Below are 13,292 nucleotides of genomic sequence, written 5' to 3' on the forward strand. Positions count from 1 at the left end.
TCTGAAAACGCCTTTCAGTATACACATTTCTATACATGCACAATGTTCTCCCCTTTAACCTGGAAATACCAACCTTTCCTCCAGGATTCTACCTGTATGTTGTAAGATGAGATTGCAAATTGGTGGGGTAAAGGCAACCAGGCTCACAGGTCAATATACCAAGATGGCAGCAAAAAAAAAAAAAAAAAGTGTATGATTGGTTGCAAAGGTTACTGTGGCACTCAGAAGCAGAAGCAGAGTTCAGTGCTACTTCACAGGCAATTGCTTCTGACCCCAGAAAAAGCACAGCAACGGCGTGCAAAGTCATAACACAGAAATGGTTCAGTAGACAGTTGGAGGCAGCCTTTCAAGCCACCACAGAGCTAGCCATCTTGATACAATCTCTGTAATCACAGCAAAGGAGATGCATTTGCCAAAATTTAGAAGTGGGGAGGTATCAGAAGCTATCTTTCTACTTGCCCAATCATATTCTTTGGTTCCATTGCCAGAACTAGCATTCCAGCAGCAGAGCATGCTTTATAGCATAGTAAACAGTGTTAAAGTAACTAATTTAACCATGTGCCTCTGGGCCACCACCGTAGACACTGAGGAGCAATCCCGGGAGATGCTCCACCAGCTTAGGTAAGTTGAAGGAGTGGATGGATCAGAGTGGGGGTGCAGGGAAAGGGGTTGATTTGGGGAGGGAAGGGGGTTCTTAGAAACTGGGTGATGTGCGTGTACAATGTGATTCCCTGTGATTGTGCATGCATGCCATGCAGTTTCTGAGTGGTTGCATGATCACTGGGGAGACTCAGCTCTTGTGTGCCTCATTGCTAGTCTAGCAGCAACTTGACCTCCCCTCAGAAAGTGGGTGAAGTGCATGCAATCACAGGGGAGGCTGAGATTTGGAGTAGGATAGGTGAGGCTCTGTCTCCCCTGACTGCATGTCCCTGCTGAGCAGCCTGTTTTGGTGAGCCTGCATGCTATGGTGGGGGGAAGGATCGGACTCGGCTGTTAGAGAGAAAAACACTGGGAGATACGAACTAAGCCTAACTAGAAAAAAGCTGCATGCCAGCAGTGGCTTCCCCTGCTTTAAAATAATAGCAGAATGATTGTATTATGCAAACTGAGATTTCCTCATACCTAGTTCAAGATACTTCATTTCCAACAAGATTTCTTCTATGAGCCAGGTGCACTAACAAATGCAGTAAAAGTGTTATTTGTCATGCACATGGAATGGAAGTTGCCATTTGTCCAAATATGCTAATTAACTTCAATGAAAGTTAAAGCCCTCTCTGCTCCCTAACAGGGCTCCATCTGCGACACTATTCCACCTTCCTTCCTTTTTCACAAGTGACCTCTGGGAATGGAAGTGTTCCACTTCCTGCCACACAGGCCTTGCAAGAAAGGTCTAGCAAGCAAGGACGTGGAACATCCATTCCTAGAGGGTCGTCATGAACAAGGGAACAGTATTGCAGAGGAAGCCCTGTTAGGTAAGTGGGGTGACTGAGAGGCTCTTTTAAACATGGTGAAATAGCAAACTCATTTAACTGGCAGCAGGCAAAAGTCTGGTTAACAGAATTTTTTAAAACCATGTGTCAATTAATGCAGCTTTTGCTGGTATTTTATTTGACAGGGGCCACAATAGGATGAACTTCGTCCAATTACTCTGCACCTGACCCACACCACATGAATCCTCTGGATCATATTCTAGAGGCTATTTTATAGACAATGACATTTCCAAACATGCAGTATGGACATGCAAATATAAAACATACAGGTCCAGACTATTTATTCATGGATTTGACTCAACCCGAATGGCCACTGCAAATAAGAAGGAATGCGCTGATCCCTGGAGAAGGGGAAAAGTGCATCCCTTTAAAATCAGTTTAAAAAAAAACTGAACATTCCTTCAGCAATGGCCTCCTTAATGAGAGAGAGAGAGAGAGAGAGAGAGAGAGAGAGAGAGAGAGGGCAGCTGGCTGACAATCCATCAATGCTTCTCTCTCCAGGTGACCCCTCCCTTCTCTCTGAGCTTGTGAAAGAAAGGTGATAGCTTTGCACTGGTGAAGGGAGGGGCTGAGTGAAGCTTTCTAAGCTCTTGGAGGAGGACTGGTTGATGGATTGTCTTCTTAATGACTCTTATCTTAGAGTCAAAAGGTTAGCAAGCCTGTTTTTAAATCACTGGAGCAAGGGAACTTTGTTTTTTGAATGGATTTGCTATAGTGCGTTTTTTGCTATCCATGTGAGTGCTTGGAACGGAACCCACACAAATAATGAGGCTCAACCTGTATATGAAAAAGGACAGCAGTATATTGCCATGAATTGCATTGCTATCCCTTTTCAATCTAGTCACACAAAACCATAAATGATTACTCATTTAGCTGAAACATCTACATGCAGTGCAATTCTATCTTCTGGAACAGGCAGGCCTGAATGCCTGCGCTGTATCCAGGGCAAGATAGGGGCCCAAAGTGGCTCAGCTGGAGGTAAGGGGAAATTCTTCCCTTTACCCCCAGGTAGGCCACCATGGCCCCAATGGGTCTCCTCGGAATTGCGCTACCTCCGGAGGTGGCATAAGACCGAGGAGAGTGGAGCGGCTTGCAACCACTGCTCAGAAACAGGGACTAGGATCTGGTATATCTGCCAGGTCCCAGCCCCGCCTCCTGCTCCCCACCTACCTGCTGCTGGGACTGCCCTCTCTGCCCTCCCCCTGCCCTGGAACTCCTCCCTTCTGCCTCCCTCTTGCCTCTGCCCTGCCCACCCCAGACCCTTGTGTCAGCCAAGCTTGGTTGACACAAGCCTCCCTGCTCAAGTCAGGGCGGAGGCTGGATTCAGCCTCCGCGGACCAGCATGAGTCCCTGCACTGGCCCAGCCAACTCTAGAGGAAGTGCAAATATGCTTTACAGCATGTTTGTGACCCTCCTGGGCTGGTGCATGAGACTTGCGCAGGCCCAAGGACGAGTTAGGATTGCGCCCTTGGATGAATAAGGTATTGGTCAGAAGGATCATGAGGACTTCTTCATGTAAGAAAGATCATGAGGAGATTTTAAATACAAAATTCTAGTTCTCCCAACTGTGGACTAGAGCCAAAAAATATAATTGCAGCATATGCTGAAAGCAATCTTTTTCTGGTCTCTAGGGAGCACAGTCCTCTCCAAGCACTCTCTTTAAATACTCCAGTCCATTAGTATGCAAGGACTGGAAATACCTAAACTGTGCTCCAGTAATGTGCACACACCAATTAGTGCAGGCACTGGGCTTTTTTTCTCTAGCAGATCTCCAAACCACACCATCAAGCAGGGCCAGCCTCAGGAGCTGTGAGGCTCAGCTGGAAACTTTTTTGCAGGGCCCTAAGTTCACAGCCAGATTCACAGATTCAGAAAAAGCCATCCCTGCGTAGCACAGTGCTTTTGGTTCCACACCACAGCCTCTTATCTTTTCAGCCAATCTGCTCAGTTTCTTGTGTCAGGCATTCACTTCAACTTCCTGCCACCCCAACAGGCTCTGCACCCCAATTTCCAGGAGGAAGCAGCTACCTGGCATGAATTACTGAGCAGACCAGCTGGAAAGATAAGAGGCTTTGACGCAGAACAGAAAGTGCCGCGCCATGCGGGTACGGATTTTCATGATTGTGGGCCATCATTCGGCGCCAGTTAGTCTATATTATATTTTCCCAGTGTAAATAGCAGGCATGTGTCTGAAAAGAATAAGAACTGATGTAGAAGTATAGTCATATTCCCTACCTGTAGCAACCAGAAGTCCAGGAACTGTCTCTTTGCTTGAGATGCTGCCCGAAGTATAGGGATTTTCTGAGATTTGAAGATGTAAGTGCAAAGAACAGAATGGCTGAAATAATTGAAAAATAATGGAAATAAATTTTGGTAATAGTCAATTCACAGCATAAGCTGTACTCAATGTTATTGTTCATTTCGTCTATTTTCTGCAGTGAATTCATGCAATAAATCTGAAGCAGAAGAACTAAATGCCCAATCTCATTCTCTACCATGCTTAAGCATGCAGTAGCACCATGGAAGAGTATACTATATGCTATAGGGGGAAGGGGGGCAATCAGGTGGCCTGTGAGAGGTAAAGGAAAATACTTCTCTTCTACCTCTGTACAGGCCTACTTGGACCTATGCCAGCCATATAGCTGGCTTAAGTTTGAGGACAGCCATGCAGAAAAATGGTGGATGTCTGCCACCAGAGCCAACTCCTCTGCCCCTGCAGGAGGGGCTTCCATAATCTGGAGGCCATCACAGAGAAAGCTCTTTCATGTGTTATCAGATGTACTTCTGCTGGTGGTGGAACATGTAAAAGGGCTCTTCCTGAAAATTTCGGGAGGAATTAAGTTGCTAGGTTGCTCGAGATTGGCACATGTCATATATCAATCTGTCTCTGCCTGATTTTAGTCATTATTTTTAATTACAAACATGGTGTTGCATTTAAATGTCTAAATAGCCACTTCCTCTCTTCTGAAAGGGGGAAGATAAAAATATATAAGTACACAAGATTGATCTCAAGTCATTTCTTTGTAGAACGTTTTAAAGTTCAGGACAAGTCTATAGCCTGCATTTACATTTTCATAATGATCCCCTCTGGCTTAAGGAGTATGTGAAACCAGATGTTCAACTAAGTCATTCCCATAATTATGCATCAAAAAGGGAAAAAAGTAATAATTGATGCAAATTGGGGGACTATCTATGCAGGACCAGATTCTATGGAGGCATCCTATGGGTTTCAAAGAATTCCCATGTTGCATGATACTTCAAGAATGGAAGACCTGGTGGGTCCATTAATTACAGCTTGGGAAATTTCCATCACTGACCAGCAGACAGTGGATAGGATCCCCTCGCAGATCGGTGTCTGGAGCCTGCAGCAAACGCCAGTCCCTCCCTTTGTTGTAGGTGATGAAAGTCTTAATTTGGTCCTCCACTTTCTTGTTAGCCAGGAATATGCCTTTGATCCCTGCTACCTAGGAAAAATGAAGAGAGATGAAAAACCACATCGGGCAACTAGATGAGAACAAGGCACAGTCAGTAGCGTATAGACAGTCAGTAAAGTTTCCTGAAGGCTGGCAGCTGCTAATAAGGAGACAAAGATACCATTTCAAGCAGTGACAATCAAATGCGTTTGAAACAAACTTTCTCTTTTCTCAACTAGTTTCTTGACCTCAGAGGTCTCTTGGCCCCTTCATGGTGCATAGTACAGTGGCACCAAAAGGACTAATAATGCTGGGAGACCAAACAATTCGTTTGCAACCAAGGTTACAAGACAGTTACTCAAAGCTGTAATGGACTGTCCCTTTTCATATGATTTTTATTTCATGATATTTATGCAATGGATTTTAATTGACTTTCCTGCAAATTTGGAACATGGTTAAACCTAGGAGCCAGCTTCACCAGTTAAGAGAAAAACATTTTACAGAAGGCAAATGAGAGGACTGCCTTTTCAGATTACTATGGAAGACAAAGTAAAATGGAGGGTGTCTGCATAGGCTAGACGTGTGAAAAAAAAACCTATGTTTTTAAAATTTTGATTTATTTTTATTTGTTTTATTTTCCATTCATGTTAACTTGAGTCATTTTATTCTTAATTGCATTTTTGTATTTCCCCCATGTGTTTTTATTTTCTATTCATTCATTTCTATTCATTTCAGACATTCTAAACCACATTCAAGGCATCCAACTGTCCAGGTTTCAAACAGATTGAATAAAGCATCTCCATTTCATAGACAGTTCAAAAAAAAACCTGCACATATTAAAACTTTCCATTTCTTGAAATGGGAAGACCAGCAGTTCGTCTCTTGAGCCTAACCTTCTGTGTGTTCTGCCCTGTTAGCAAGACATTTGAGGCATTCCATGATCCCTGAAAAGGATCAAAACTGCCAAACGTCAGACAGATAGGATAAATAGACTTCATATAGACAATTTTAAAAGATGTCAATTTCACTGCTCTGTTGCTTCCCTTCTCCCTAAGACATAGTGCACAACATCTTCTGAGCTCCTGAGGTGACCAGAAAAAAACAGAACATGAATGAAAAAGAAAAGAAAAATGAATTGATTTTCTTTAGGACCCAGTTAAAATTAAAATAACATCTACATAAAATAATAATTAGAAGGAAAAAAAAACAAATGCAAAGGCAGACGGGCACCACACTATTCTGCTCTGCTAAAAAACCTGCATTTTATATCCAAAAGTCTACTGAAACAACTGCCCCTATTTCAGATTTGGTATCCACTGGCTTCAAGGCAAAACTGATAGTTCCCTATCCTAGCAAATAATCTTTAAAAAAAAAGTTTTGCAACTTGCACACAACAGCAGCTAGTCACTTGAGAAGATGCTATGCTGGAATGAATAGAAATAGTTGCTTAATAATAATAATAATAATAATAATAATAATAATAATAATAATAATAATAATAATAAGGTATTTATATACCACCTTTCCGGTCATCGGATTACTCCTTTGACTTTATTCAAGGCGGTTTACATAGGCAGGCATTTCTAAATCCCTCCAGGGGATTTTCACAATCATAGAGGTTCTCTCTTTCAAGAACCAACAACATTTCAGAATGGATCTTCCTGGTTTGGTCTCACTTCTGGCCTCCAGTTCTCCCACACAGGCTGGCAAGCAGCTCCATCTCTCACATGGAGGGCAGCCAAGACGCTTCTTGCTCACACCAAGAGCAGGTGGAATCACTCAGCTCGGCTTGTCAGCTGCCTCAAGGTCTCACCATTCTCAGTCGTTCAGGGAGCTGCTGGTGTCCTCAAATTGGTGACCTTCTGATGTTATCTTCAGGCTAACAGAGGCTCTACCATCTAGACCAGACCTCCTGCCCATAACATAGGTTCCTCAGCAGGAATTCCAGTTGGTCCCAGCACCTCTGAACAGGTTCTTGATGCTAGTGATACTGGAATGTCAGCTTAAGTTCCTCTATCAATGTATTGTGAAACATCATGCCAATACATAGCACATTTGCACAAGTCAAGGGAGACTTACAACATCACTTTCTAAACCTGTAGCAGATTTCTCCAGATTCTGGTAAATCTGAGTTCATGCACTCTAGAGAATATGTGTGAACATGTTTCCTGGCAGTTGGAGCAAATGTTATTAGGAGGGTATGTTCTTGAAGGATATGAAATAAAACTAGCAGCCCAATCCTGAGGTGCCTGGCACATGACATTGCCAACATGCCAAAATGGCTACCGCAGCATCCAGCTTGTGCCAGCCAGCCTGCAGAGGTTCCTTGGGGGAAGGGGACATTTGTCCCCTTCCCCCAAATAAGGGAAGTAGCCCCACAATGGGGCTACTCAATTCTGTGGTGACTCTTGAGCTGGCGCAGAATCATGGTGTGTCGGGCCATGTGGCCCAAAACTGGGCTCAGGATCCGGTGGAGCTGAGCTCCACTGGTCCCACCCCCTTCTGCCCCACTTCCTCCCTCTGTCACGTCTCCTCCCTGCCCTCTCCCCACTTTCTCCCCACATGAAAACGATGCAAAAAAGAGGAAGCTGTCTAGATATCTGATACCAAAGCCTGGACCAGCTTGACTCATTCTACAGCACAGAAATATAATTTATACCACAATCTCCTTGCTGAATTACTTATCATCTGCCTTTCCTCACTAGCAAAAAAGAAAAAAAGAAAAAAAGTGCAATTTCAGAGACAGAAAGTCTTTCTTACAAAGGTTTCTAACGCTGCCCATGTAAAGACAGAGACCTATTTTTGAAATCCACAGGGGGAAGCGAGCACAAAATATCCTATCAAAAAACAAATTGCTTCTTAAGAATCCAGTAAGAGGATTTTAATCTCATCTCCAGAGGAATTCCTCTTTAGTGGCAGTGGAACTCCTAAAACCATTGCAGTCACTTTTTTCCCCTGTATAACTTAACAGCCTCATTCTGTCCTTCTTTATTCACAGACATTACTGGCTTGGGGCACAGTTCCAATTCAAAAATCTAACCCTTTGCAGAAGGAAGATGTGAGGATTGCATAATTTATCCATTCTTTGTCCTCAGTCAACTAGATCAGGTAAGTCCACATACCCAACTCTTCCCCACCCCTGTAATCTTTCGTATGGGTCAAGCATTGAGACACATGTCCCTTTAGAAGAGATAGTGCCCATGTCCAGAGCTCAGTTACCTAATCTGTCATTATTGGTCTGCTAGAATACTGGCTTATCTGATGAAACTTAAAAACATCAATTCTGATATCATGTAGTTAGTCAATTATAGGATCAGGCACACAAGTTGCAAATAGGACAATAATCAACCCATTCTAAACAATCAGAAAATTCATAAGAACATTAGAAGAGCCCTGCTGGATCAGGCCAAAGGGCCATATAGTCCAGCTTCCTGCATCTCACAGTGTCCCACCAGATGCCTCAGGGAGCACACAAGACAACAAGAGACCTCCATCCTGGTGCCATTCCCTTGCATCTGGCATTCTGAAGTATAAGCACCTGATTATTAGTAAATATTGTTCGTGTAAAAAAAACTGTTAACATTCATGCTGACACAGGATATCAGATCTGCTCCAGTGGAAAGATTAGTGACAATTGGAAGATGAATCAATGTCCACAGCAAACATCACATTGCATGTAGACCTGGAAAGATTTTGTGTCATGTGAGTTTTCAGTAGCCTTTTTAATCTGCGATGTCACAAGAAACAAAAAATTTCAGTAAAAACCAATAAACAAGTAAAACACTCAAGAATTCTGGCATATGTTTACATGACTGGCAACATTTTGAAAAGACTTCAGCTGAAACTGAATAAGAAGGGTTTGAAGACACGGGCAAGTCTGCATTGCGCCCACTGCATACAGATACACCAAGTTAAGTCATTTCTGCCCAACATTGCATATACCCAACAGGGACCAAATGTTTATATCTGTGGGCCGGGGAACAAAGGCTTAACTGATCTCCACTGACTTCTGAGAATTGTTCTGGAGCCATACACAACCTGAGAGCAGTAATGTGATCTCCCTTGTAGACAGAAGCATATATACTGTACACTCCTAGTATCTCCAGTTAATAGATCTCAGATACGACAACCGAGGAAGAATTCAGCCTGATACTCTAGAGATCCGAGTTCAAGACCTTCTGCAAGTATTATAATGGTCTAACAGTACTGAATAGATCAATGTTTCTGATATAGGTGGCACCTCATATTCTAGTGAGCTGCCAACCAACAAGCCATTTCTTTGTAGAATTTAGTTGGCCAAAATAACTCTAAGAAAATAAAATGTGATTTTATTTTACACCCTCAAAACATTTTATTAAAGTACAGAAAAATTCTTAGTTGTCGGTCTTTTCCTTGACAGCAAGGTAACTAATATCTAACCATATTTTTGATGAGCCACAGACCTATCAGGAAGTGATATTTATCCTGACAAGAGGAGCCATTGCCCCAAAGTGACTTTGGATGCATACCTCGTAAAGGTCAATAACGATATTCCCCTCAAGTCCTCGGTTGCTCTTGACGTTCTCCAAGGCAAGGGTGAAATAGACTCCTCTGGTATCAGAGATGTAAAGGTTGTACGTGTCATTCTGGTTCCACTCCTGAACTGCAGCAAACACTTGATTCTCATCTGTGCTGATAATATGCATGTCCTGTTAAGGAAGATAAAAGGCTTATTACCCCTGATCTTTATATTTCTATGCCCTTTGGGACACAAAGCAATTACCATGACTTATGCCACAGCAGGGGAAGGACCATGAGTTATGAGTGATGTTAAACTATTTTCCATTAGACCAAGCCAATAAATTACCATATTCAGTCTTTCCTTATTTGTATGTTTTTTAATTTTGAAATGGCTGCAGGGCGGTTAATGGGAAGACGGAAGGAGATTCCTGGGTCCTTGAAAGAGTTTCATCCAACTTCATTTTTTATTTATACATTTGCAAACCAGTTTTATTGCTCCTGGAAGATTCACAGCCTCAGAGCCTAAAGGCCTCCTTTTATGTAGAAGACACCAAAAGCACAGCTGTCAAGTAAGGCATTCTCACATTGCCAAGACTAGCAGCCTGAACTTTCAGTAAGAGACAGTCAGCTCCAGCAGAAAAAAAAGAGTTCAAGTCTCCATCTATCCTAAGGGTGTCATACAATGTTTCATACAGTGGAGTGAATAGCATTCATGGTGCCTGTTGAGGGCTGGAGATGACATCATTTGGCAGGAAGTGATGTTGTTAAGCAGATGATGACCAGAAATAAGTACTTCATTCTCACCTAGGAAATCATTAGCTGCAAACGACAGAAGAGGAAAATATGCAGATCTTGATCATATTTTCAAGATATGGGAGAGCCCTATTATTACACAGGCCATCATCTCAGGAGGTCTGGTCTAGAGGGTAGAGCCTCCGTCTGCCTGAAGATAACATCCACAAGGTCGCCAGTTCGAGGCCACCGGCACTGTGCGACCTTGAAGCAGCTGACAAGCTGAAGCCGAGCTATTCCGTCTGCTCTGAGCGTGGGAGGATGGAGGCCAGAATGTGAAGCCAGATTGGAATGAAACACCTTGAATGTAGTAGTTCTTGAAAGAAAGAACCTTCTTCGAAATTGTAAAAATCCCTATTTAAATAGGGATTTAGATAAAGCCTGCCTATGTAAACCGCCTTGAATAAAGTCTTGAATAAAGACCAAGAAAGGCGGTATATAAATACCTGTTGTTGTTGTTATTATTATTATCATCTCAGCAGTACTACTTCTGCTGAGGCATTACTTCACAGCTCAGCAACTGAAAGCTGCTCTGCAAAGTGATGTCTTGGCAGAAGCTGTGCTGCTGAAAGGGTAGCGCTGGGAAAGTTCACATGACACTCAATCATGTGGACTTGATAAAGAGTTTCTGCAGGCCACATCCAGCCCGTGGGCCTTATGATTAACACCCATGATCTATCCCATCTCAATTCTCAATTGTATTTTACTTTATATTGTATTTTAATCTTGATTGTTAGCCGCCTTGGCTGCCCTTTGGGGAGAAAGGTGGAATATAAACAAACAAACAAAATTCTGAGTGGCTACCAATTAAAACTTCAGTGACTGTTTCATGGTAATATCTTTTGAGTCTTGGGACCAATGAAACCCTTAGCAAAATGACAGCAGTATTCCCCAATCTTAGCAGCTACCAGAACTAGCAGGAATATTAACTAGTAGGAATATTCCTACTCAAGCAGCCACCTGAGCACAAAGCACTGATAGCAGAAGGTCTTGCTTGTGTTGTGTTTCCAGCTGGTGCAACTCTCAATAAACTGATTGTATCATTTTACCAGAAACCCGAAGGCAAGTTTAGCAGCCTGCATGCCACTGCAGCTCCATGTGTGCCCAGCCCATGCAAAGCTTGCTCAGATCTTCCATGATGTCATTGCTGGACATCTCTGCCACCCAACTGATTGGCAGAAAGCCCATTCACCAGCTTACAGTCACTTCAGCTGGGGAATGATTCAGATACATAAAAGAGGGAGGACGAGCAGATGGACAGAAGAGGAGAATAAGGATAAGGATGCTGGGCTGGAGTAGAGGAGGGCAGAAGAGATGGGGACAGAGTTTGAGGAGAGAGAAAATAGAGAGAGTGGAGTTGTGCAGGCATGAGACACCTTTACAAAGGGTGAGAATGTAATACGAACAAAAGGTATATTTATAAAGGGTCAAAAATGCAATACGACAAATCAAATCCTTTACTGGCTGCAGACTGTGTAGCTATTAAGACAGCTTATAAAAAGTGCCCTTACCTTTGGTAAAGAGTACTTGGGCAGTTTTATCTGAGTGAAAGGTTCCCTTCGGTAGGACACATAATAATTTGCTCTTCCACCAGCAGTCACCTGTACAAATACAAAAAAGGTCACTGTGAATACTCATTGAAACACATATACTTAGGTCTTTACCAAATTTGAGCCTTTTTGTTTCAGAACAAAAAATCGAGACTGTAGTTCAAGGAAGCCTGCAAAGCCTAAAATGAAAATCCTCAGGCTCCAAAGAGCTGAAATATTACTCCACAATCACATAACACTGTTGCACAACCATCCGCACACTTCAGTTCCGACATGATTTCACAACTGAGTTTCAGAAGGAGTGAAGTTTGGTTCACTGTACCATTCTAACTGGCTACTAGAAGTCAACCCCTTTTCTTTGAGGTATTTCTAGACAGATTGCTTTATAATTTGTTCTAACAATTTCCTGAGTATTGAAGCCAGGCTAACCTGGGGAACTATAGTCTCATTAGTTTGACTTCAATACCTGGAAAATTGTTGGAACAAATTAGAAAGCAATCAATTTGTAACCACCTCTTGGAAATTGCCAACAGCCAGCATGGATTTCTAAAGAAAAAGACATGCCAAACTAATCTAATCTCTCCTCTCCTTTTGAGAATAGCTGGTTTAGTGGACAAGGGAAACATAGCTGTCATAATACAACTCTACTTTTGAAACAGCACTAGATGACCCTGTCAGGAAACGATGCCCCCCCCCCCCCCGGGGAAAAAATTATATCAGGTGGATCCACAAAGGTGTTCATAAGGATAGCTCCCTGCAGAATCGCTATTACACCTGAGTCAAGTAAAGTTTAAAGTTCTGAACTGGTAATGGGAGTTGGTAACAGAATAAATGAAGATCAGTAAACTGAAGCTCAGTCCCAACAAGTCAGAGATTCTGGAGGTGAGTAGCCTATCTGCATACATTTGTGATATTCAGTCTATTCTGGATGGAGTTGCACTCCCCTGAAGTATCAAGTTTGCCATTTGGGAATGCTACTAGATCTAGCTTTGTTGCTAGAGCAGAGGTTCTCAAAACTTTGAGGGAGCTTTCCTCCCTCAGTAAGTTCTTGCAGGGGAGGGGCTAGGGCAGCGATGCGATCCCCCAGACTGCATCGCTAAGGGGGACGAGGGAGGGTGCTTTGCACTCACATTATGTAGGCTGGGCTGCAGCAGGCTGCAGGAGGTGCAGGGAGCCCTGCGCAGCCCTGCACAGTGATCCCCGAGGCTTGGAACATTCACTAAAAGCAGGACCAAAGCACCTCCTGCAAAATGGAAATGCTTTGCACCTGGTTTTAGTGAATGTTCCAAGTCTTAGGGAACGCAGTGCAGGGCTCTCCGTACCTCCTGCAGCCCTGCCTTCTTGAAGTAAGTGCAAAGCACCCCCCCTTGCCCCCCCTCAGCGACGCAATCCTGGGAATCATGTTGCTGCCTCCCTCCCCTTCCCCTGCCCCTTAAAGGGACAGGGAAAGCATTACACGAACTGGTGGGTTGCGACCCAACAGTTTGAGAACCACTGTGCTAGAGCAGCCATTTTCAACCCTTTTCAGCTCACGGCACACCGACAAG

The 13,292-nt window shown here is 43.3% G+C and overlaps 1 protein-coding gene across 1 annotated transcript in view; it reads right to left on the reverse strand.

Moving 5' to 3' along the window:
* LOC136645227 (VPS10 domain-containing receptor SorCS3-like) overlaps positions 1-13,292 on the reverse strand; it is a 554,262-nt gene that overhangs the window by 131,617 nt on the left and 409,353 nt on the right. The window contains exons 8-11 of the mRNA XM_066621465.1: positions 11,707-11,796; positions 9,412-9,591; positions 4,808-4,954; positions 3,726-3,828 (exon numbers count right to left, since the gene is read on the reverse strand). Of these exons, the coding sequence (XP_066477562.1) occupies positions 3,726-3,828; positions 4,808-4,954; positions 9,412-9,591; positions 11,707-11,796 (520 nt within the window). The remainder of the gene's footprint in view (positions 1-3,725; positions 3,829-4,807; positions 4,955-9,411; positions 9,592-11,706; positions 11,797-13,292) is intronic.

The sequence above is a fragment of the Tiliqua scincoides genome, chromosome 3 (genome assembly GCF_035046505.1).
Source record: "Tiliqua scincoides isolate rTilSci1 chromosome 3, rTilSci1.hap2, whole genome shotgun sequence".
Lineage (NCBI taxonomy): Eukaryota > Metazoa > Chordata > Lepidosauria > Squamata > Scincidae > Tiliqua > Tiliqua scincoides.